At 38.6% G+C, this 25430-nt stretch overlaps 1 protein-coding gene across 1 annotated transcript; it reads right to left on the bottom strand.

Annotated features, from left to right (window-relative positions):
- Positions 1–8426: 8426 nt before the first annotated feature.
- On the bottom strand, positions 8427–24864 carry LOC112971899 (histone H4 transcription factor-like). The gene is made up of 9 exons (XM_026077776.1): positions 24714–24864; positions 23371–23594; positions 19319–19430; positions 15294–15446; positions 14321–14398; positions 11553–11673; positions 10412–10550; positions 9472–9587; positions 8427–8826 (listed from the first exon to the last, which is right to left on the bottom strand). The coding sequence occupies exons 1-9, from the start codon at positions 24862–24864 to the stop codon at positions 8427–8429; spliced, it is 1494 nt and encodes a 497-aa protein (XP_025933561.1).
- Between the last annotated feature and the right edge of the window lie 566 nt (positions 24865–25430).

The following is a 25430-nucleotide window of genomic DNA, read 5'->3' as shown; positions in this document are numbered from 1 at the left end:
CGTGGCTCCCCGCGCCGCCCCCCGCGGCGGGCAGGTCGTGGCTCCCCGCGCCCAAGCGGCTCCCACAGCCTGATGCTGTGGGTAGCGGTATGGGTGCGGGTGCGGTGCCGGGGGGATCGGTCTTATTGAGAGCTTGATTCGGTTGAGCTCAGCACTATATATATATATATATATTTATAGACTGCATAGCGTTTAATCAGCATGGGGTAAGAGCCGAAGTATTTCTTCGTGCCTAAATCCGGCAACAATGCCGTTTGTGTACTTTGACACACCGCCAGCCATAGGTTGACAAACTGCCCATTTAAGCGTGAACATACACTTCTGTGAAATCCGCCCTCACCCTTTGCAGAAGCAAACTACGGTTAGCAACAGCGGGAGTCTTGCCTGAGACGAGACTGAATGCTACTAAGAAAAAGAAACCCAAAGTGCTGGGAGCAGCAAGTTCCTCCGGGCACACGCAGGGTGGGCAATCATGACCCGGGCAGGTCCGTACCCGGCCGCTGGATCCTCCTGCTCCGCAGCCACGCGAGAACTCGCTGGGAGTGTACCCAGGCAAGCCAGGGACAGCATCCTAGAGGACTTCACACAGGACGCGTGCTCCTCCTCCGCCCGGTTGCTCCAGGAGGCACAGTAAAAACACAGAAAAGTGTCCCAGAGAGACACGCTTTCCTTAGCGATTAGGATCTCCCCTGAGACGGAGGAGGATTTGGGGCCCAATCCTTGCTTTACACAATACACATTAAATAACACAGCAAGGGCAGCTCTCCCTTCTCCCAGGGAAGCTCTCCAGTGGCTTCCTTCACACAGCTTCTTTTCTCTCCCATCTTCCACATAAACAGAGCAGGGATCCTGGTGCCACAGCAACCCTGAAGGCTGGCGACCGCAGCGCCCTCCTTGGAGCACAACATGTCTGTCCTCCTCAGGCAAAAGCGATGGAGCTGAAGGCAAGCGCTCCACACACTGGGTGAGCTGTAACAATTAAGCTATTAAACAAAAGGGGAGGGAAGCATCAATAACTACATTCTTTCCTTTTTCCTTCAGACAGAGCCAGCTCTCGGAACCCCAGCTGAGCAGCACCCCTCTGGCAAAGGACAGAGAAACCCTTAATCTGCACATCCTGCCCAGCTCTAGGAGACAGATGGCAAGTGCTCAGTGTGGTGAAGACCAGAGTATCTGGGCATGCTCAGAAGCCACGTTTTGGGGCTCTGGAAAACCATACTGCCAAAAACTAATGTGTCTATGGTTTTCAGTTGCCTCTGGGATTAGGAGTTTTGCTGATCACAGCTGTAGATTTCAATGCCTGAATCCTTTTGTGGATCTAGTTGCAGCTACCACAGGACTTGGATCAAGGGATAAGAAGCCTTAATCTGTCACTGAGATACAGCAGTTGAAAATAAGAAGTCTGCAACCTTTGGTATGTAACATAATGGTAAAGAGACTCTATTGCTGTCTGCATCATGACCTGCACTCCTATCATGTCTTAATAAAGCTCGTATTTGTTTTAAAAATGAGTATCAGACTCAAGTTTATTGTCTAGGCAGTTAGTGTGTGATCATTTAGTCTGGCAAGTTAAACAACAAACAGAGGACAATGCTAAGTGTTTTACAGCTAGGATAACAGTAGTCTCTTTTTTGTCTTTGCAAAGCTCCATTTAAAAAGAATCTATATAAGCATTTATTTTAATTACTTTAAAAAGACTTGGGACATCAAATCTGTTCCCAGGGCTTTATTCCGCATGGAATAGTTCCTGCTTAACCTATTCTGGATTAAACTGAACACTTCTTTACTCTGAAATAAGAATGTCTGTATGTAAATAAATCAGGAATAAGAAATAAATGTGTGTAGAGACAAGCTCTTAGGCCACCCGTGTAACCTGATGATATACCTCCATCTCACTTCCTTCTCCATTTCCTTCCTTCTGTCTATCATTCTAATTTTTTTCCTGTTTTGATTTGGGTCTTAACTGCAATTGGATCAGTGTGGGGAGACTTCTGTGCTCTCTTAAACTGAAGCAGAGCTCCAGCTCTGCTTAAATTGAAGCAATTTGCAGAGCCAGGGCCTTGGACAGCATACCTTCTGGAGGTGTGCAGTACTTAGTCCCAAACGGCACACCAAATATTTTACTCCACTAATGATATATTACCATTTAAATTCCTATTTCACTGGGAAGTTGGCAAAAGCTGTAAAACTAAACAAAATAGAGGAAACCCAATTTGCAATTAGTTGACAGTAAAAGTTAAGTTTAAGCAAGAAATTGACTGTATATGAAGGCCCTTTGACCTGTACTGCGATTTGGGAATTAACTCCATGAACACCAGCAGTGAAGGAGAGCTTGTGACAGAACATGAAAAGAGGTGGTCAAAGAGACTTTTGATTACTTAGGTGCTTTTGAATGGGCTGGGCCTAAATACAATTCACTCTAAGGTGTTTAGAGGACTGTCTGCCCAACTTCACAGATTTTAGTTGGTGAAATGTTAGAAGGCTGGAAAAGGGGCACCAACAGAGCTTGTCTTTACAAGGTAGAAAAAGAAGGTGGCAAGGGAATTCCAGAGCAGCCAGTTCTCTGATAAAAAATATGCATAACCACCTAGAAGACAGCAGGGATGACAAACAACAGTCAGTGCGTTAGGTTTATCAAAAACAAATGATGTCAATCCAACGCACCTTTTTGTGCCAAGGTAACCAATCTTGTGTAGCTACTTCTCTCCCGTGCATATACATTAGCAGTGGCATCGCAAAGAAAACTCTCTCCCCTTATTCTGTTTCATTCTGTCTTGCAGCATTTCTTAGTCCTATCAGAGAACAGGATTTAATACAGTACTTGAGCCTTTTCTTTTTAGAACGATAACCTTTTAAAGGGTTGCTTGCTGTGTACAATGTAAACCAACCTGAAGCTTCAACAAATTGTAGTACAGCTTTGTCCTACACACTACAGCTAAAATGTTTTGTTTCTATATTACGTGAAAAGATAGGTGATTCCAACTATGTAATAGTAGCCAATACAAAACAGCACTAATTTGCAGTAGCCAACTTGTGACTTTTCAAAAGATAAAATAAAAATGCATCTATTTGTCCTCTCTGCAAACATTTACGCTGTGCTTAGCTTTTAATACACAAATGGTGCAATACTGCAATTGGCTTAAGTCAATCTAAAACTACACTGTCACCAAAGGACGTGCAGACGTACCCCCACTAACTCCATGTTCCTGTCCCCTTTTTTGTTAGTACTAGTATTCAGGTGGTTGTACTAGCATTCACATGGTTGAACAGTAACTGAATCAGCTCAATTACTTCACTTAAAAAAAAAAAAAAAAACACCTTGGTGAGTTTTCAGCCAGATCAGAGCTAGACTGATCTACCACATGCTCATTAATGTCAACACACAGGGAAGCAAATGAACTGGAAGAAAACTACCTCAGGAGAAGGTGATGGCCAGCATTCATTACACATCATAGCAGATGCAGTGGCAAACTCAGTTTAAGAAGCTCCTAGCTGATCTGGTTTAAAGCGCAGCCCCATGAACAACTGAGAAGAGGGTAAACTGTAGTTTGGAGGGGGAAATGAGAGGTAGGAAGAAGGTGGGAATTCTTAAACCAACTTTTCCACTGAAAAAAGACCCATAAAATCAAAACTACAGCATAGGTAATCCTATTAAAGTCACCTACACACTTCAGCTGGACTGCTCATGTTGCACAAAGTCAGGCACACATATGAATCTTTGCTAGTTTGGAGCTTAAGTTAATGGAAGCCCTGCCTGCTCAGCATCCCAAGAATCATTTCCTTTACAAATTGAACTCACAAAATTAAGCCATGAAACAGGTTTAATTTTGTCAGGCAGTGACAGGTTGGGGAATATGCTTGGGCCTTCATCAGCGTGTTTTTAGCACTCATAAGATCTGAAGCAATCAGAATCAGAACACAATTTAATAAAAATCTTGTAACTTCCTTGTAAAATTGGGGGCTCTTTTAGAGGTAGGGAACTGAGACATATAATTTGTTCCAGATCACACAGGCACCTCACTGCAGAGACAGTAACAGAACATGCTCTTTATTTGATGTGACCTAGTAAGAAAAATACTGCTTCTGGGCTTTAAGTCGACTTTGGAGATAGTTCTTAACATGTCTCTTAATTCATGGAATTAAATGCATTAGCCAAAAAACAGAGCAGGGCAACCACTTGTCTCCCAAATGCTAAACTTTAAAGCATATACAAAATATTAGAGCTTATTAATGATCCAGATTTCAACTTTTTTCCCAAGAGAAAATGTGCTTTTTCATAACTGCTTTCTTAGAAACTACTGAACTATTTTTGCTAACTTTCTTCCTCTGTAATAATAATAAAAGCTCTGCATTCAGAAACTTAACTGAGAAGTATTAAACAATATCTTAGTTATATATATCTCATTATCAGCTCTGTTTAGGATGGTAGCGAGACTGTGTAAAGCAAAAAAATACAAATAAAAAAGATTAATCACATTAGAGTAAGCAATGAATGACAGTTGTTTCTGTGGTATTAAGGGAAAGAATGCATATTTTTAAATTTTCCTTCTCAAACTTCTGAGAACAAAAAGGTGTTCTGTACAATTTCCTCAAGCTCAGTCTTGCTCTGCTTCCTGGCAGCCACCACCATTTTTTGGGTACATTTCTTCCTGCTGTTAGCTGTGCTGTAGGGCACCATCTCTGAGGTCATTATCAAAGGGTTTTTTGGTCAGTCTGGCGAGCTGTCTCCTTCTACCTCCCCAAAGCCAAGAGCTCAAGCCCTGTCCCACACAAAGGTCACCGTGCCAGATCCGCAGTTATCATAAATTACACTAGTTCTACAGACTCCAATGGACCTATGGCAATTTAACCTTATCTGATGATCTGGCTCCATGAAAACAAGGCCCAAATGACTCACATCCACCTCATACCTGGTGCGCGCAGGAAGAAGTTGTTTTTCAAGCTGGGTCCCACAAATCCCAGCACATAATTTTATATTTCTCACAGAGCTTCTTCTCACTCGGAAACACAGAATAAAGTATGTGTTCGACTAAGATATTTGCTTAATGCCTACCCCATGTCACACAAACCAGCGTGTGACACCGGAGCTCGCAGGTTGAGCTAGAGCGCTCAGTCCACCGGCACCCTCTATAGGCACTTCCACGAAACGGCATTCAGAACCGAGGCGGACACATCAACACTGGCTGAGGAAAAAACAACTTCGAAATTATGTTAAAAATTGAGCACGAACTAGTTTGCAAAACGAATGGGTTTACATTCAGTTATTTGGTATAAATAACTAGCATGAATAATTGGTTACTTGGTGTGAAAATCAGAAAAAAAAGCCTTTTTTCACCAAAGTGCTTTCATTCAGATGAGTATTTTATTTGGCTTTGTACATGCAAACCACCATCTTAAGAGTATAACGCCCAAATCCTAAAATAAACTTTGAAAAAAACACTTTGAAAAAACAACTTTGAAATCCATTGTCCCTAACTACTATTGTAATACATACAATGTCGTCAACAAACCCTCTGTATACAAACAAGTATATGAACATAAATTCTAAACTAGGTATTTGATCAGAAAATTAGTTTAATTTAAAGTTAGCTGAAAGCTTTCTAGGGCCCTTGTGTGAAATAAAGTTAAGCAGGTACCCAAGCAATAGTGGAATAAAGCTCTAGAGTGTCATTAAACAGCATAACTGAGAAAATTTATTTTAAAATATGATTTTCAAGAAATCAGTTTCCTTTAACAAATAATCATTCTGTTGTGTCTGCCCCTGCACTTGATTTTGTCTTACGAACTTGTAGGTCATATCCTTACACTGCAAGTGCAGTTCCACAGCTCAAATATAAATATATAATACTATGTTTTAATCTGCCATGTGAGGCCCTGATCCAGAATAGGCTTTGTGTAAATTAACCTTGGTACCTGCAACGCAGCTTGTACTGAAGGCAGCAAACCCCAGTCAGGCAGGCATGGGGAATCTGCCCAACAGAGTAAATTGCTGGATAATGGATTAGAGGCTTCTGGTAAACTATTACAGAAGATCTGGAAAAGACTCCTCTGTATTTTGGTTGACTAATACTTTCCATTATAAAGGACTCTCTCTTTGGGAAGTATTAACACCTCTGTTGTTTGTAGCAGGCCTTTGATATTCAGCAGGGGAAATCCCAGAGGCTATAGTGGTACCTATTCATTGCCCAAAGAAACGTGAGTCAGTTTTACCTGTATTGTAAAGTATTAAAAAGGTTGGGGCTTGGATTCATGAACAAAGGCAGATTAAAATCAGGCTGCCACCCACATCTGTCTGGCCTGTCCCCACCGCGCAGGTGGCTCAACTGCTCTTGAAACATCAGCTGAATTGCCACAAATTAGAGCTTAGCATGTTTAATAAGACTAAAACCTGAGCACAAAGATCTCAGCTGCCTGCAAAGCAGGAACTTTCAAGTCAGGAACTTTCAAGACAGCAACAAGGTGGACAGCTATGGGAGGAAAATTTTACTGCCTTTTAATTTTAATCTGTCTGTAATTGTGATGGGCCTTATTCCTTCTCCTGCTAAAATTGCTAAATGTTGTAGACAACCTGGTCTAGGCTGTGAGGCCAAAGTGGCAGCGAGCCTGTTCTCTGAAGGCAGGGGCATGCTGTCAGAAGAGTCACCAAGGGCTTCCTCCAGCAAGCCCCACTCCAGTTCATCATGCAACTCAAGCGAATGGCATAGCCCCTTCAGTCAGCTCTCTCTCTCCTCACACTATTTGGGACAACAAATGTAGCAGGAACTGTGCCCAGCTCCCTCAGTGAGGGAGAAGGCAGTCAGGACAGTTAAAGAAGAGCTCTTCATAGCGGACCGGATGGCTGATGCCACTACCTCATATACTGCTGCTGGCCTTCCCCAAGGCACCTGGACAGGATGCTGTGCTCTTCCAGCTGTTGCGTGGAGAGGGAATAAGCCGTTGCTTCCTCCGTGCCTCTAGCCCGGCACACAGGCCTAGCATGTCCTCACAGTTGGGATGCAACAGCTATAGGCAGTTAGATGATGGGGGTCAGTTCAGACTACGCTGGAATGAGGGGACAGTTTTCTGTAGAAACTGCATGGTGTAAATCCTTCCAGATAAAGGCGTCTCAGAATCCCTGGCTGCCTCAGAGTTACATGACAAGCTCACTTCAATTTCAGATGACCTATTTTTGTTCGTACTGTTCCCAGTCTGGAGTCACTCCATTCTATGCTGGTTGGGGACTCACCCATTTGCAGGTTGGGTTGCTTATCCTGGGCTGCTAGTATCAGCTTGTCTAGGTAAGGAAATGAGCATTCAGTACATGATGATGATGCAATACTGCTCTGAGTATGTGCTGCAAATTGCTTTCACAGTGGCACAGCAAGCCATTCTCAGAGAATATTTCTGGGTCGTCAAGGGAAATTAGCTTGTAATAGCTAATATATTGTAAATTAATTTTCTAGTTGGCTGAATACTACCTTCTCACGTGTACAAGTCTTACATATTTTAATTGGAAAGCTCATTCATTTCTTGACTTAAAAAATGTTTTGGATGTTATATTTGCTTTTCATTTTTACTGTGATGAAAGATACTTGTCTTTTTGACTATAACCTCTATACAAGAATCAAATAAATAAATGTCTTTGCCAGCACTGAACCTAACAGGTCAGAATAACCATGGCTATGTGGAATTATTTCTGAAAATACAGTTAGGCTCATTTAACTATGCTGCCACTATCTTTCATTTTCTTTCAAGTCATTGTACCTGCAGCACCCAACAACTGTAAAATTTCAGTTATACCAAGTGGTATATAAATTTTAAAGTGAGCTCTATGAATATCTATTTTATTTACACGTAACCTTTTCTACTTTAAGGTATTCATTTAACAACGCATTGTAGCTTAAAAGCCCATTATWATAATAAAGTCTTTCTAATAACTGTTGAAAGATGTTTAAAGTCACTAAATAAAGCTAAAAAATCTGACAAAAAACTTTGTAGATTTTATTACATATATATATATATCTCACAAGCTGTTATCTGTTTTCTAATAAATAACATAGTGAGCTAATAAAAAGTGGAATGTATTACCTACTAGTTCAAACTATTTGTCTAGTGCATTGGCTCAATGCTTTTCCGCAAGGGCTATATTTGTTTTATAAATAAATATACACATCCATATATATGTTCTATGAATATATGAAATTTAAAACTTTCTTTTCCAAAGGGCTATTAATGCAAGTAATATATGTRCATAATATTAGGCACATCTTGCATATATTCTCTAAGCATATTAAAATAATTGAACATGAAAGCAGCAAAAAACCACACAGTATTATATACAATATTTTGACAACAGTGCAGACTCCTTTTATATATTTTGTTTAAAAAATGTCTACCTCTTCTGAAGAGTATGCTTTTCATAGTAAAATCCACAAAAAGGCTGGTTTCTAAAAAGCTATCTGAATTCCCAAGCCCAGTTCAATTTCTACTAGTTTTTCATTTGCATTCAGTGGTGTTGCCTCATCACCGTTAGGGGAAGTAGAAGAGTTTTCAGATAGCTGTACAGCAGTTTGAAGTTCAGAGTACACAGGTTCCTCTATAGAAGTCTCTGTTTCTACCTGAACATCTTCTCCAGTAGCTTGAGACCATGGCTGAAGTTGTGTGAAATGTACTTCTACAGTTGAAGTGTTTTTTTTGCAAGAGTCCCCTCTTTCTCTTGCAAAACTATTTTGCCTTACCGAAGACTTCTTTATTACCATCTTGTTATTAAGAGCCTGACCTAAACCCATAACAGCGTTACATACTGCTACATTCAGTCTCACATACCCCTCATCATCTTCTTTATATCTAAGGGAATAAAATTGAAAATACTGAAAACACAGGTTAAAAATGGAGCTTTTACAGCAGAAAATAAGAATAACATCTAATTAGATTGCCGAAACTGGAAATGTCGACAATTAAATGCTGAATCAGATTGCTATGTATTAGGTGGCAATCAAACAAAAGACACACTATGCGAAGACACAACTGCAATAGAGTTTCAATGAGTAGTTTTTAATCAAATATACATCACTGAACAGAAAAGAAGAGATATCTATTCATAATTATATTTTATTAGTCAGATTTCTTTATCCCAAAATGGAGAGTGGGATTTGTTTATACTACAAAAGCTGTTGATATGTAAAGCTTGTCTCCTAAGTAGAGACAACTTACAGCATCAACAAATTTCTTTCAAAAAAACAGGTTAAGAGAATTTCCCAGTGGCAAAAGTTATAAAAGCAAAAAATTTTTTTCTTGGGTTAGCCAACTTTACATTAGGCTTTCTGTCACTATAGTGAAATGTTAAAAGTAGTTTGTTTTATGCTCAGAACATTTAAAGATGGACCAAACTAAAGACAGCATTTAATTAAATATTTGGATCCTCTTAAACAAAATCTAGAAGAAAAGACAATTTTACTTTATGATTTGAACAAGAATCTACTGCTAACATACCTGAAACGAGAACGACAGCTGAGTTTATGTTCTTTTCGAAGATGTAGGGTCAATGTATAACTCCAGGAAAAACATTTCTGACAGATGTGGCATTTATATTTCAGAATACCATCACTCTTGTAAAGAAATGGTATTAAAGTCATTTAAGGCTAGTACATATATATATATATATATATATATATATATATATATGATAAAAAAAAAATCCTTCATTGAAAAGGCGGAAAACACACTAACTAGCTGAAAACCTTTTCGAAGTTAATTTCCTAAAGAGTTTAAAATTTGGTGGGTTTTAGGAAAAGTTTTAAGGAATGCCAGTGAACGTGGAAATTCTCTGCACAGCCTTGAGTACTGCAGATGTCTTCGATAACAGTGTGATACATAGCTTCCACTAAAAGATACTCGGCTTATAATACAGCGGTGATTGTAACTCAGAAAGTTGAAAAAACAGGCAACAAACGTGCACAAACTATAGCAGCCAAAAATGTATTTTAATGCTGTGGCCAAAGACTTGCCTGACTAAAAGCATGGTATGCTTTACACCTTTTGCAGTTTCTCTGGTTTAATGTGAAATATTAGTTCTAAGGGTGGAGTACCAATGTAAGGAGAAAGGTGACATTGGATTTTAATCCCTGAAATATTTTGATTTTGCAGATTAGGATTAACATGTTAATTTAAAGAAAAAAAAAGGGCTTGGCCAGAATTCAAGACTGAGTATGCAACTGCATGCACCTATGGTAAGCACTCAAAATCTATTGGTAAGCATGAGTCAAGTATTTGCATAAGACTTGCAAGAGTCCTAAAAATACGTACAAATAAATACCTGATTTGAGACTAAATGGCATATTTCATGCATTCACATGAAACTAAACACACATAAATTTGAAACTTCAGTCTCATTTATAGCAATATATTTTATTCTTCTATTTAATATACCTACCGCATGTGCTCTCTTGTAATGCCGCCTCAGAGTTTGTAAAGTCCGTGAAGTAAAACCACATCCTTCAACATCACAGCTGTAGGCATCTGAATCATTGTGTGTTTCAACATGTTTATGCAGATCATAAGCGTTCTTAAAACTAAAAACAAGGTAAAACAAATAACAGATATAATAGTACAGAGGAGTAGTTTTGTGGTTAATGTTTAGGACTGGGAGGTACTAATTTTTGGCTCTGACAATGACAAGTGAAAGCACAACATGTGTAAATCATTTCTCTTCTCTACCTCAGTTTTTCCACCTGTGAAAAGGGGATAATACAGACATCTCTTTGATGTGCTCCGAGTTTCGTTTTCCATTCCCTCTTTCTTCTCACACATCCATACCATGTCCAAATCTAGGTAATTTTTTCCCAGCCATGTTGCAAAGCATCATTGTTTCTTCTCCGGTCACACAGAGAAAATTCTTGTCCATGAGCTGAACAGTCACTTCATCCTCTCTGGTCTACAAATTCAGATTATTTCCTTCTGTCCACCCACAATATAAACACAAATGTACTTACACATTTGTTCACTTTATCCCACTTCCAGCACACATTTCATCTTCTCTGCTGAAGTCATACATAATTCTGTCAATGTTTATATATGCAACTTAGTCTATCGCATCACAACCCTGCTTTTTTTCTATTTCACTGCTGTTAACACAACATTCATATGATGAAAGCAGAAAAGAAACCACCATGAAAAAAATCACAGAACAAGACAGCAAAAGGTATAGTGAGCCTCTGACAGGAGAATCGCTCAACGGAGAAGATTGTGACTCTCCCAGGAAACAGCCAGCAATCATTTAGAATGGCAAAACCCACAGTTTAAGACACTATTGTTACACATCTCAACTTGTCATGATGACCATTTGATAGTACACATAGTCTTGCTGAGAAAATTTACCTTTTAACACATCAGTCCTATTTGTACCAGAAGTTCATGAGCTATGTTTCAACAGATGAAGGCATCGATCTATTAGATTTCTTCATTGAAGAGTTTTAGTGGTTGAAAACTTTTCTTATCTTTACTAACACCTATATAAAACACTAACTCAGTTTTACAGTTCTGCTTATTTAGCTACAAGCCTCAAATCTTCTTACCCGCTATCACAGAGATGACAACAGAAAGGACGTTCATCACAGTGTCGGAATCTGATGTGTGCGTTCAGTGAGGAGACACTTGTGCATACCATATCACAAAGTGGACATGTAACATGGTTAACTGTAGAAAGAAAGATGCTTTCAATTCTGTCTCACAGCTTCACCAAGACATTCAGTCTGCTATGGCATATGACAGGAACATTTATTGAAAACTCGTATTAAAATTCACAGATTGTAATACATTTGGGACTGAAACATACAGATAAAAAGAGGAGCTAAAAATGGAATGGAGACATAACAAAGATGGTAGTCAAATAGTGGTCAATCTTAAAATGTTTCAAACTACTTTCCAAATATGAAAGGTAAGGGAAAAAGATGTAGAGGATCATGTTTCACTCTCTAGGCTCTAATAAAAAGGATGATTATCTTCCTGCTCTTGGCACTTTGGGAGGATTCCTAAAAGGTGGATGTTGTCTGGAGGCCTTCTGACAGGCAAGCACTGGCAAATCTGCTTCTAGTGTTTAAGATATTACCACTCTAAACAGGTCGCAGGAGGAATAAGCGTCTGCGCTCCACCTCCCCATTTCACACTTGGGTATATTTGCTTAAAGCATAATAGTGGTAAGTGCTTGCTAAGCTGCCAGACTATGAACTGCAATGGCTGAGGCAGAGATGCAGGTTTGCTCTGCTGACTCTGGAGCTGGGGAGAACCTCTAGCAAATTGGCAGGCAGGACTGTAACCTTTTAAGCCGAAGAAATGCTTGCTTTGCTACATATGATGAGTGCAATGGGAAGAGTCTCAATAAAAAAAGTTGAGGATGCAGACAAAATCTGTTATATATATAGGACTTTGAAACAACACGTTATTTCATCATCTGCCCAGTGCTTTACAGGTGGCCAGTGAAAAACCTGCAGTTGAAGTGCTCATGTTTTCTCAAAAAAAGAAGTAAATATAATGTGCTGTAACTATTCTGGAATTGCTTCCTGTATAGATACTTTTCCTCACAGGTTATCTTAAATCAGGAAAAACAATATTTTCCCCTGAAATAAATAGCTTCATGTGGGAAGCTAGTCTGGAATAACTTAATCTGCAAAACTGCACTGGTGTAGTTCAACAGTTGCTTGAAATGGTAGTAACAAACTGTTCACTTTGTTTTTCTGACATGTAAATGTGCCCAGGTGGGGAATGATTTCAGAATACCTACAGCACTTTGCATTCATATCACAGCTTATTTCAGAATAATTTCTTCTGTGTAGGCAACCTCTTTAAAAGAAAATTTCAATATTTATCTACACCAGAAAGCTATTTGAAGTATGCTGGGGTAAGAATCTGAAAGTGACTGCACTAACAGACAAGCGTGCTGCCAAAATTTTTAAAGAATGTTGAATCATGAACTGGGTAAGTAACAGGATATAATATCTTAAAGGATTTAAATTATGCCTAAACAGCTGGACCTAGGAATAGTTCCCAGATTTCTCAGCCAATTTCACATTCAGCTGTTTCCCTGTGGCTTACTGGGACATGACATTGGTTCACATCATCCTTGTTCCTAGGTCCATCCACCATCTGATTTTCTCTGGCTATGCAGACAGAACACATGGTCTGAATTATCAGGGGACCAGGACAGCAGGGCACATTGCACAGTCCACCTATGACAAAGGCTTAGGGGCAGCGAGAGTGACCAGAAACAAATAGTTCAGTTTGCTATGTCCTTTATTTAATATATCAGATTCATTTTAATGTGTGTTATGCTTTAATTAAGAGTATCAGCATATTTAAATGGCTTCATTAGCTAATAGAAACAAAAAACCCTTAACAGATTCCAACTTCTATCTGAAACCATCTTGACATCAAGGAAGAAAACTAATCTAGTAAACAAAAAACAAAAATTTCTAGTTTTCTAATAAAAATAAAAAAGTTAAAGTAGTCAGATCCATGTCAACTATAAAACCGTTTACATATGAACATAGTCTGCACCAGTGGCTCACAGTAAATACCAAAACAAATACATAGTTGTTAACCATCAAGGTATTGATTTGCAAACAGTGAAAATCAGGTTTTCTTCAAGAATATAACTAAAAAGTAGATTCTGCCCTGATTGAGTGAGTCTGTACAAAGCTACCTCTATGTTTACACAGCCCAAATGACTGGCACCCAGGTCTGGCTACATGGCTCAAATATCCCTATTCCCAAGGCAAAGTCACATCCACCTCACAGCTTCTGCATTTCCTGTACATCTAAGAGCAGTATCACATGTTTCCTTGTGCTCCGATGCTTTAGGATTCTTTCCCAGCAAGTCACAGCTGTTGTAGTATAACTTGTGGGAATAATTTGGGGATCTCAGGGAGACTGCGGTTAGGTCAGTGAAGGACTACAGCGTTTGAATGAGGCTGACTAGGTACTGCAAAGTGAGCAAAGTTGCACCCCAAGTTAAAACATAGCTTTGGCTTTAACCATGCCCCTAGTCGTGAGAGCAAGTAAACATGGATTCAAATGAAGAATAAGCATCAACATGGGAAGTAGAAAAGCCCACATAGAAAAGCCCCTTAAACATTTTCATCAGAAGGCATGAAGAAGTCCCATGCTTTAGACAGACTGGCAATGAAACTTCTGCTTTCCTGCAGCTGTAACCCAGTTCCTCTTGTTCTGTATATTAATTTCTCAGCTGATATAAACACACCTTATTAACTCCGCAGTCTATCAAAACCTGTTCTATTCAGGATGACTTAGAGAAAAGTGTATTTTATTTTAAAAAGCTCTAACTTACCATGTCCCCTCATGTGATCTCGTAGCAGCCTTTCATTGGCAAAGTGCTTGTCACAGTTCTGGCAAGCCAATATTTGTTCTGAATTTAAATAGAGAATATTTAGTGACAATTCAAATAATTAATTAAAGGTATATTAATTAATTACCTATAGCTGCCGATTTGGTGAATAAACTAACACAACACTGAGACAGTTTGAGTATTCTTTCCATGACCAATTCACTTAAGAAGAAAATTTAGTTTAGGCTCAATGAAAAGGATTCTTTATCAGTAATTTAATTTTATTCTCAACAGGATAACAATCTGTTCAAAAACACTAACAGTTTGAAATTTGAGCTCTTATATATCAGTTACCTAGAATGTACATATTTCCCATCACCAAAACTTCCACAATTCCTAAACATATTTCAAGCATTTAAAAACAGAAAAAACAACCACCTCTCCCTTCCTCTTTAGCATACAGGAAAGTACGCCAATATACAGTCTGTTGAGATAGGGAGTGTTCTGATGAAGAAAATACTTTGCTCTGAAAGTAGTTAAATGATCATTGGGATAACTTGCAGAGATTTTGTAATTCAAACCTAGTTCTAGTGAAAGTTCTCTCTTCAACAATCAACAGCCTCTCCCATTCATAGGCAGTTTCACCATGTCAGTGGAATGCCATGCTGTGCACAGAGGGAAGAGAGGCAGTGCAATGCCACAGCTGCCCGTTGAATAGCTTCTCCTCTGAAACACAGATCTAAGAGTGTTCTTTTGCTTTCGCTCATTACACTAATTCACAGAACAGCCAAGTCAAGAGAACTTCCATGATTTATGAAAACAACTGCTTTCCTAGAGTCAACACTGTTGTCAAGCAATTGACTTATATGAAAAATAGAAATACTTATTAAATGTACATGTGCACGCTATCATAAGCTACCTTCAATGAAAATCTCTTAAAAGAAATATAAAAAGAAATAAAAGCATATCCACTTACTATCTTCTGAAACTTGTCTCTTTGCATGATCAAAAAATTTAGTGTTATTGGAGAACATTCTTCCACAAGTTGGACAGGCCACAACTCTTTCTTGTGTGTGGGTTCTTAAATGATCCCATAGCTTGTGCTTTCCTTTAAATACTCCGGAACAGTCTAAACGAAAAGCTGCACATGAGTACTTTACTTTTTCTTCAGTAGATATAGAAAAGGCTAGTACATACTTATGGCTTACTGTTATATTTTTAGAAACCCAGAGTTAAGCATTTTCTAGGGAAAAAAAAAACAATTTATCACTATTACAAACATTATGTGGCATTTAATCCCACAAATGTCCATTACAAAGTCAAAGATTATTTGTCAGTAATTAGAATTCTTCAGGATATGTTGGCCATGTGTCCCTCCTACAGAAAAGGAAAAATTTCCAGTTTTGAATCTGCAGAGGGCATGCTCCTGTTCTTTCCATCCTCATATGTCACATTTTTTTTTAACTCCACACATATGTTCATATAGTAGAACTGAGATAGCATTCATCACTATCTCTGTTGCCTCCCCATTACAGAACTCCAGCAATCTTCATAGTCTCTAGAGAAACAGGTGAACAAGATGGGGTAGAGATTACATGTCAACTATACATCTTGAAGAACTCCGCTTACTGACCTCTTTTTTTTATCTTCACGTTTTCTGTCTTCACATACACATTTACATGCTGGTTAACCACAAACAATCAGCTATCCACCAAAAAATCTTTGCAAATAAATAGCCATGTCCTCAGATCTCTTGAGCTCAGGAACAGCCTGGTCCTGTAGATATCAAACTAGTCTTAACAGCACTAGAAGAAAGCTCTGGCTACTGACATGTGAGACATAAGGGGAAAATCCCTAGGAGGTTAATGTGTTGGCTTAAAGGAAGCTCAAGAACTACTTTCAGGAGAAAACTTCAGATAGATCTGAAGGAATATGCTACCCTATCACATAAGAGGGAGCAGCCATGAGTCTCTCATCTACTTAGCAAATACAGATAATGGCTATGAAGAAAGCTACCTTTCTGGAAAAGTGAATAACCAGGACCCAACTAGAGACTCCTAAGAGTCAGGAGGACTAAATTCAAATCAAAGAACAGTAGGTGGGAAAAGACAAAACATTCTTTTGTGGATGATGCATGAAAATGTTAGCCAAGTGAATCAATCACATTGGATTCTCTTAGGTCTAAGAAATTAATATATTAAATTCATTCAGCAAAGAGTATTCACCTAGTCCATTTGACCAACTACATGTATTATGAGTTCCTTTTCTACTATTCATCAGGACTTTCTCTCTGGTAAAAGAGCAGGACTGCAATAACCTTGATAACCATTCACATCTACTCCAACAGGTAGAATATAGGAAACTTCCTGGAAAGGATTCCTGAGCTCCAGACTAACAATAAAGGGACAGAGCCCTAGACTCCTCATCAGAAGACAAAGAAAATCCTAAAACCTCACCTATGAGGAGGAAACTGGATCATCAATGTCTCCTTCATCTAAACTGTGTACAGAATTCTTCTGATCAGGAGAGGCCATGGAACAAGGACTATGTCCCACAGAGACCTTGAACCATCTAGATCAGGAGCTGGAAGACCAGTAATTCTTGTGCAACACAAAGGTTTCTGTCTCTCAATCCAGTTTCAAAACATGATATGCAGTATATCAGACTGAATCTTCTTCTTACAGTCTTGTTTTGTGAACTCTGTCAGAGCCCTGAGCATACCAACAGACTCCAGTTGCCCTGACCAGCCTGTAACCATCTTTCTCTGTAATCCTCTGCAATCTCTTCTGCCCCACACATGTAGGGGTTTAGCTGCCTGTGCTCAATGTCCACTCTGATATGGTGAAGCTGTGTAACCTGAAATCAGACTTCTGTGAAAACAGAAGCTGTGAGGAAGAGCAGTGAGAAGCTTCATCTGAGGCCTCCATTCATGCACCCTGTGCTCGCTGGCTCGGAAGCTGCAGTTACCTACCCTGTAGGTATGCTGTGCCGGGCCTTGCACCCAGCTGACCCTGACCCTGACTTGCTGACTGGACTTCTGACTTGACCTCAGACCTGCCTTGTTGCTGTGGACTTGGTGATCACTGGGCTGTAGCTGACCCTGGTCAACATCATCCAGACCTGCTCCGCTCTTCTTGTTCAGGTACTGTGGGACTGTGCTCTGCCAGTGAGATCCCTGCCCCTGCCTGACTTACTGTCACCCTTCGCTCCCTGTTTGCCTTCCATTGCAGAACAGTCCATTCTTGCTGTTCCCCCCACAAACCCAAACCAGCCAACTCAGACCACTAGCTGGTGTACTGAGGGTCCCTGGAAAAAACACTGCAGACTGGTGCACTTTGTTTGTTGTTCCAGCTCCACATCAACTGCTTCCTCACAGAGGGGATGAGATCTTGCTTGACTGTGCTTGCTTTTTAAGTTTTGGGTTGGGGCTAAAAAGTTGTCTTTCACTGCCTGGACATTATGATTCTGCATGCTGCTTTCAAATGTGTAATACCACTCTAAATGTTAAGATCACAGAATTGTAAGATAGACCCCTTAACACCCAGGACCCATACTTTTGCTCTGAAGCAGGATCAGTTACACCTTGGTCTTAAAAGAGGTTTTCTCAGTCCCCTTGTGATAGAAACTCTGGAGTTTCCACAGGCAACCTGCACAGTACTTTAACACACCCCATTAAAAAGATTTTCATAATATCTAACTTAAGCCCATTACTTATCTTTTCCAGCACAGACATGGAGAACAGATGATTTCCCTGTTCCTAACAGCAGGGTTTTTGTTAAATATATCTGAAGACATACCATATTCCTCTWCCACATTTCCTTTTCCCCCATTCTGTTCTTTAGGCTATACCATTAGAGTCCTTTCAGCTGTCCTAGTTGTCTATATGTTTTCTAAAGCTATGATCACACTGATGTGTATTTTTTGCTCATCTAAGGATTACAGATTCAATGCTGTCAGGCCACTGCAGTGAGTTCCCCAGCCAAAAAAAACCCTCAGAAGTCTGTCACCTGACCTGGAGAGGGCAAAGGAACAAAATGATGTCACCTTGCATCCACTGACTGGAATCTGCCATTATTGCAGTGAATAACCAACCCAAAAAGTAACTCTAACCCATGAATTGAGAAGACTCACACTTGGAGGGGATCACAAAGACAATTCAGATCAAACCAGGACTTTGTCAACACACATTACAAGACATAGCCAACTGACATATTTAAAAGTGAGCACAGAATTTATCTCTTCCAGGACCAGAGTCCAACAAATTGTTTAATTATTTTCTGCAAGAAGCCTTTTCTGCTTGAGAGGTTTTGTTCATACACTTTGTAGATCTGAAACTGACTGATGTGCAGATCAAATTGCAATCCATCCTTTAGCCCTTAGTCAAAATAAAGGCATTTGCTATGAAAGACTGCCAATGGAATGTGGCTTCTACAACAGAGCCAAGGGCAGAACATCAGCTTTGATGAAGCAGTGACAATAATCGTAGCACACAAAGTAGCTAGCAACTTGGTCAGAGAGTGCATTAAAAATGCTCCTTCTCACCACAGAGCTGAGAGAAACCAGGATGGCACTAGGTATGATACACTTAATATGAAGGGAACAGACGAGGGAAAGCAGACAGTAAGCTCACCACCAATGGTTGTGAGGGAAACATCCCTGGTCTTGAGTGGTAGAATACAAATGAAAAGTCTGTCTGAATGGGTATGTTAGGCTGTCACTCACAGGCAGAATTACGAAGAAACCTGACCCTGTTCACTGCTGGCATTCCTCAATTTAGACCAATTGGTAGTTGAGGTTCAGTCCCACGAATGATAGGCATTATTATACTTAAAGCATGTAGCCTATAAAATACAAATGTTTCTGCAAGTATTTAAGATAGATGGAAAAACATCTGGGAAAGTTATCTCACATGCTCCTATGCAATGTGTAGCACTAAGTGAATTCTATGAGAAACACTGCAGTGAAATACTTTCTCAAATTGAAGTTCAGTATGTGAACTACCTTTCCAGTGACAATAAACAACTTTCTTCTGATCTGTAATAGTTTCTTTCTCAGTAGCATAGGCATGAATAGCAACATGTTGATAAAACCACTCTGGGTTATTGAAGGTAACCTAAAAACAAAAGAGAAGTATGGGGAAAACAAGATAGTTTTGGCAGGAAGTTAACTGACAGGAACAGAGAATTAAAAGAAATGTTTTTAAGAAACCAAACACCAGTGAATATTGCAGTAACATTTAATTAACTGACCCCAACACAAGAAAATTACATCCATTACAAATATATGGAACCTTCCGCAGTCGCTACTACACAAACCCGGTCCTGAATTTAGACTCACCATCTAGTAGTTTAGAAGTTTGTCTAGACCAATCCAGTGAATGCTACCCATTCTTTGGGACAGGGGAAGTATGTCTCTTAATGTATTTCTTTTGATTTATTGCTTTCACATATTTTTACCTTCTCTCCTTCCTTCATTTGTACCTGCTTCTGTTCACCCAGAAGTCTATGAGGGCAGCACAGATAATTCCAATAGAAATGGGAAGGCTGCACAATGATTAGATTGAATTTTGTGTCATGGACACAACGTTCCACCAGTCAGTATTGTGACAAGAGGGACTAAACCTTAATTAGCTTCTTCACTCCACAAAAATCCACACCTGCAGAGCGAAAGCAGACAGCATATGGCATCTTCTCCCAGCAACTGACGATGTCACTCATCTGCAGACTGTCATCAGTGGCAATTTAAAGTATTCCTCTCACTTCCCAATAATTTAGCCCCTTATGTCAGTATACCACCCCCTCTGCTGCACCAGCACAATTATTTGTAAGGCTACACAGTGAACTGAGTCAGGGAATTGATCTGGCTTTAAAGAGCACCAAAACACCAGAGAGGGGAAAGTGGAAACAAATGCAGCTCCTGAAGCTAATACTGCCATTGCAGATAATGTACAGCTGATTCAAATTTGAACTTTTTTTTTTGGTAAGGAAATTTAAGTGAAAAAAGTATTTCTTTAGTATTGTCTGTGTTTAATCATCCAAATCCTAGTATACTTGGAGAATGAATTAAGCTAAACTGTTAAAAGGCACTCTTTGTGCAGAACAGAGCATTTGCATGAGGAGCTAATACAAACTGCTGCATTTTAAAATCATATTCCAGTGTATTTCACAATAGCTCCCTGGGGAAGACAAGCCCTTATTTCCTCTGAAGGGCTTGAAACATGATCTGAGAAATCCAAGGTCTTGTGTATATGAAAACATACAGGCATATTAACGTGAATCAGCTAAAGGTATTGAGCCAGACAGTGACCGAAAGCCTCTTCACTCCTTAATGAGAGTAAGCATATGGGGGTTAAACACACTTTAATTAAAGACCACCATCTCTTTAAGTGTTTTGCCTTAAATTTCTTGAATATTTCTTTATACATAAATAGCAGAGAAGATTTGGGGCTGTTGCCTGAGTCAGTAACCTTACCTTTGGAGAGACGAAATCTGACACAGTAGGAAGCACCACAAAAGTCGGCAGGGCAGTATAGGTGATTTTCAAAGAGAATTATATTCATAACTGTGGGAACATATTTGCAGGAGGGTGGGAAAGGTAAGCAGTTTTCCCTGCCCTCAAAGTTCTTTTCTTTCACTGTGCCCTACCCCACCTTCTGGGTCTAGTCTAGCCTGCCTACTGAGTTGGGAAACATTCTTTTAATTAATAAAATTCACAACATAGTTTGAACTTGAAAAAACACGTATAAAAAGATTTAGCAAAATGCTACAGAGTAAAGTATTCCATCAGCCAAAACTGCCCATTTACGTAAATGAAAAGTGGAACATGAAATAAATTAATGTAAAGATTTTTCCTCTTTTAAGCATGTTTTTGAAAAGACTGCGTTCACTGTCAGACCAAGCTAAATCAAATTTTGGAAGGTTTTGAATATTAACTTCTTTGTGTTTTAAATAAATTGCTCAACATAGCAATATGCAAGTCAGGGTTGTTCAGTATATATTAAAAAGCATTAATAAATTAAAAAATAATTACTATAAGAAAGATGACCTCCGTAAGCTATAAGACATAATCAAAATCTCATAAGTTATGGATTGTTTATGTAGTGTGACTGACAAATGTTAAATAATGCTCTGTATTACATGCTTGGGCTTTTAGCTTTAAAAAGAAGAGAATGGGGAGCATCCATACTTAATCCCACAGTGAATAAAAGCCTCCATTTACAGAAATAAGAGTTTCTGACAGATTGAGTCAACAGCAGCTATCACCTTTCCCTATAAACATCAATCTCAGATTTTTAGGTAATTTCTTATTTCACTTAGAGAAAAAAAAAGGAGAGATATCATAGCATTATGAGTATAGATATTTTAAATTCACAGCCAAAACAGACAAAAGAGATATATTCTGTCCAGAAATAACATACAGATTAGGAGGTACTCACCTTTATGTATGCTGTAGCATAAACAAACTGCAAACTGAAACATTAAGAGAAAACTGGAAATAACTTTAGATCTAGCAAGGGGAAGGTTAGCAAAACATAGGCTGTTACCACCATCAGAGAACAAAAAGAATTTCACTCCATCATTTCAGTGTATTTATTCAAACATTACACAGATTCCAGTTCGACAATGGGATATACATGAGGGATACCTATGTGAAGCTCCACCAATCTGACATTCCCTGGCATGGAAATATTTTCAACCTTGTAAGTATTTGTTTACAACCTCAACTAGCATGGTCGATGTCATAAATTAATTTTACCACACCTTTGATATGAAAAAGTCATAAAAGAAATATAGGATTTAGGAATGATAACCCATGTATCTTTGAAAGGCCTGGAGAGACAGAAGGAAAAAGGATGAAAGGCCTTTCATAAACATTGCTTTTTCAAAACAAGTAAAACTTTTAATTCATAGTTCAGTGTTATTAAAACTACATCAGATTTGCCCATATGAGGCGTGCAAAATGTTTGAATTTTACTGTTTTTTTGATTTCCACAGTACAACTTTTGTTTCAGTTGGATCCTTTCTAGAGTATCACTTTATTTTGTTTTCAGTTTTATCATTTAACTCAAATGAAACCGAAAACACATATAACACATGAAAAAAAAATAATGTAAACCAGACAGGGGTAAAGGCAACAATGTCTCTCATTTTAGAGAAAGAAGTAGCGAGGAAGATTATCTGAAATCTATCTTCTTCGATAGTTAAACAAAAGGAGATGATATGAAAATGCCACCAGCAAGGTATTAGTCCTGTGGATGCAAAGATAATACTCTCTGGCCATAAAAAAGAGCAGAATTTCTGACAGAGAAAGCATTCCCCTATAATGTCATATCAATATGACCCCACTTTGACCAGGAAAGAACATCTCTAATAAGTAGAAAGAAATTTATATAGTCAGTGCTAACATAGACAAAAACATAGCAATTGCTAATCATCTGTGCTCATTTGATATAGAAATAGCAGTGCTGAAACTGAATGGATAATCATTTTATTTAGTACAGGGCACCAAAAAGTGGTCAGGATACAAACCATTTGAAACCAATCTTGGCCATATTTGAACATGAGACTTAAAGATGAATGGCTTATTGCAAATATCCGATATCACCCTGTGCCAGAAAACAAACAAAAACGCCCCATTTCCAACTGGCCAGGGAAACATAACATATTCTGTCAGCTTTCTTTGAATAAATAATAAACCTCTTTGGACCTTCTCTATTAACTACCAAGTTTGCAAGCATGCTGTTAAAATACAAGAAAAGTTTTATCTTTGTGGAAAAGATCACTGTAGTCACCACAAAGAGAAAGAAAACTTGAATTTGAGGTCCCAGATGTTATGCAAATATGTTGTTTACATTTGGTGAATGCTACCATAATGATTAAGATATATCAGCTATGAAGATAGTGGGAAACACTATTTAGAGGTAAGTTTGAGCAAAATTTCCCAGTAGTGAAACTTCTCTATTTCCTGATGCCAAATCCAAGGAATACTAAGGTAAAGTTAGGAAAAGAAAAAAAAAAAACCAAGCTATTAATATCTCAACATATTTCACTTACATCACAATTCTCCCAGTGGCAAACAAACTCGTCTGAGGTCCTTGGTAACTGATGCTGGCTATGGTTGTTCTGCAAACATGCTGGCAAATTGTGGTGCAATGCCCGTAACTGAGAGCCTATGAATTTCAGTTTGGTGTGGTAACTGTGAAAATTGGCATGCGTTATCAGCTCTCGGGGATCTTTTGCCAAAAATTCACAACTTCTCCACCAACACTGGTACTGCTCTAAACAAAAGAAAGAAAGAACATTTTGCAGAACGCTGCATGAAATCTGGAATTGTGCGCTACAACAGTGAGACTACCAATAGCTAATTAGTACTTACATTTGTCATAACCTCATGATCTGTAAGTAACCCTAGCAGAGAAGCTGATAATTGCTACCTACTGATAATGCAGTAGATAAAGCTTGCAAATCTCAATGGCAAACAGATTTTCCATTTTTTCAAAACTGTAGCAATACTAGAGTACTTAACAGCTTAAAACACAACTTTTTGCAGAAAGACAATTCATAGATTCAACAGGAAAAATTGGTAAAAATTAATATTTTTCTTAGGTTTACACTATGACACTCTTCAGGTTAGGTCATGGAGACATTGTTAATGTTGGTCCAATTCTATTTTTTTCAACTTTAATTAAAACTCATTCACCTATAATTAAAATGTCTACACCTGTAATTACACTTGATTACAGTGTTAAAAATAAAGAGCAGGATACACAACAGCCAAAAGAGCTATATTAAAAAGACCAGTATATTATTGCTATTACATCCACAGAGACTGCCTATAATTTTCTGCAGAATAGGATTTTTTTTGTTTTCCTTTTAAGTACATTTAATCCTATTAGATGCAAAATATAACACCAGCCATCAAGCATTCAGTGTATGTATGCAAGTAGGGYAGTTACTGCACAAACAGTAAAAGTTTCTGTTTCTCTGTAAAGATTCCTACAACTGCTACTTWAAACTTAAAATCCTTAAGCACCTGATCAATTCCTTGAAAGGAAGAACTCTGCCTTTCAAAAATAATTTTCTAAAATCTGTCTTAGAAAAGTACACATACTTAGACCCTAATCTTATAAAAAAATTCTCAGTAAAAGTTCTCATGACACCACCTCTGTAGTCTCTATTTTAGTAATACCTATCAACAGAAACAAAAATCAAGGACAATCAGATGCAAAGCAAAAAGCAAATATAAGCCATTGTCTGAGGGCTTCATGCATGTGGGCCTGGAAAAAGCTATGAAGGTCTGCAGTGCAGGCAGAACTGAAGTCAGTATTATATCCTAGCTTAGGAAGTAGTCTTCAAAACTGCAATATAATCTGTGTGACATATGAGACATAAATGACCTGCTTTTTCCAGGGGATGCTGTAGATAGTCTTTCAAGTGTTCCGCAATGTGATTATAAAATTCCTCCATGCATTTTCCTATAAAGAAGCATTCTTCCCATTCACATGGTAATATCAATTCAGAGTTCTTAAATTTGCTTCCAGGGGCCATTGCCTAAAATCTTTAGAAGTACAGAGAAGTTTTAGTTATCATATTAGATTTCTGTAATTTCCTTTTTAAAAAAAAAACCAAAACACAGCAGTTAAGATCACAGGCTCCTAAATTACATTAACTTTTTTTTAATCACTACTTTTTTTTAGAATCTAAGTCCCTATTTTGCAAACTTTTCCACCTTGCCAGAACCCATACATTGCAACATTTTCATTACAACTGCATGATGAGTTCTATGATCACCACCCCAAACACCTGCTGAGGGTGCATTTATTATAATTTAAACCTATGGCAGTACTGTAAAACCTCTTTCCACATGGAAAACCAAAGCATCATTACCAAGAGTGCAATGCCACAATTTTTAACCTGACATTAGTGTGGGCTCCCACTGAACAGGGCTGGTTCCATTCTCCCCTGCCATATATTCTTGTTCTTCTCAAGATCCAGCACTGGAATTTGTATGGTCAAGCACTAAACCAATGAGAAAACTAACAAAGTTGCAAGCTGGAGGCAGAGGAGGACACATGAACAAACGGCTAAATCAGTTCCCTGTTCAACTCATCCCA

Source organism: Apteryx rowi, unplaced genomic scaffold (genome assembly GCF_003343035.1).
Source record: "Apteryx rowi isolate R43461 unplaced genomic scaffold, aptRow1 scaffold_460, whole genome shotgun sequence".
Taxonomy (NCBI): domain Eukaryota; kingdom Metazoa; phylum Chordata; class Aves; order Apterygiformes; family Apterygidae; genus Apteryx; species Apteryx rowi.
The sequence above is the reverse complement of the archived record's forward strand: the minus strand, read 5'-3'. Positions and strand labels throughout refer to the sequence as shown.

What these genes read in the sequence shown, in the direction of transcription:
- LOC112971899 (XM_026077776.1), bottom strand. Translation starts at nt 24,864, where the DNA reads ATGGCCCCTGGAAGCAAATTTAAGAACTCTGAATTGATATTACCATGT. An exon ending in TGTTTATTGTCACTGGAAAG is followed by an intron (nt 15,447 to 19,318) that starts GTAGTTCACATA and finishes CTTTTCGTTTAG; the next exon opens with ACTGTTCCGGAGTATTTAAA. An exon ending in GAGACAAGTTTCAGAAGATA is followed by an intron (nt 14,399 to 15,293) that starts GTAAGTGGATAT and finishes ATTTAAATTCAG; the next exon opens with AACAAATATTGGCTTGCCAG.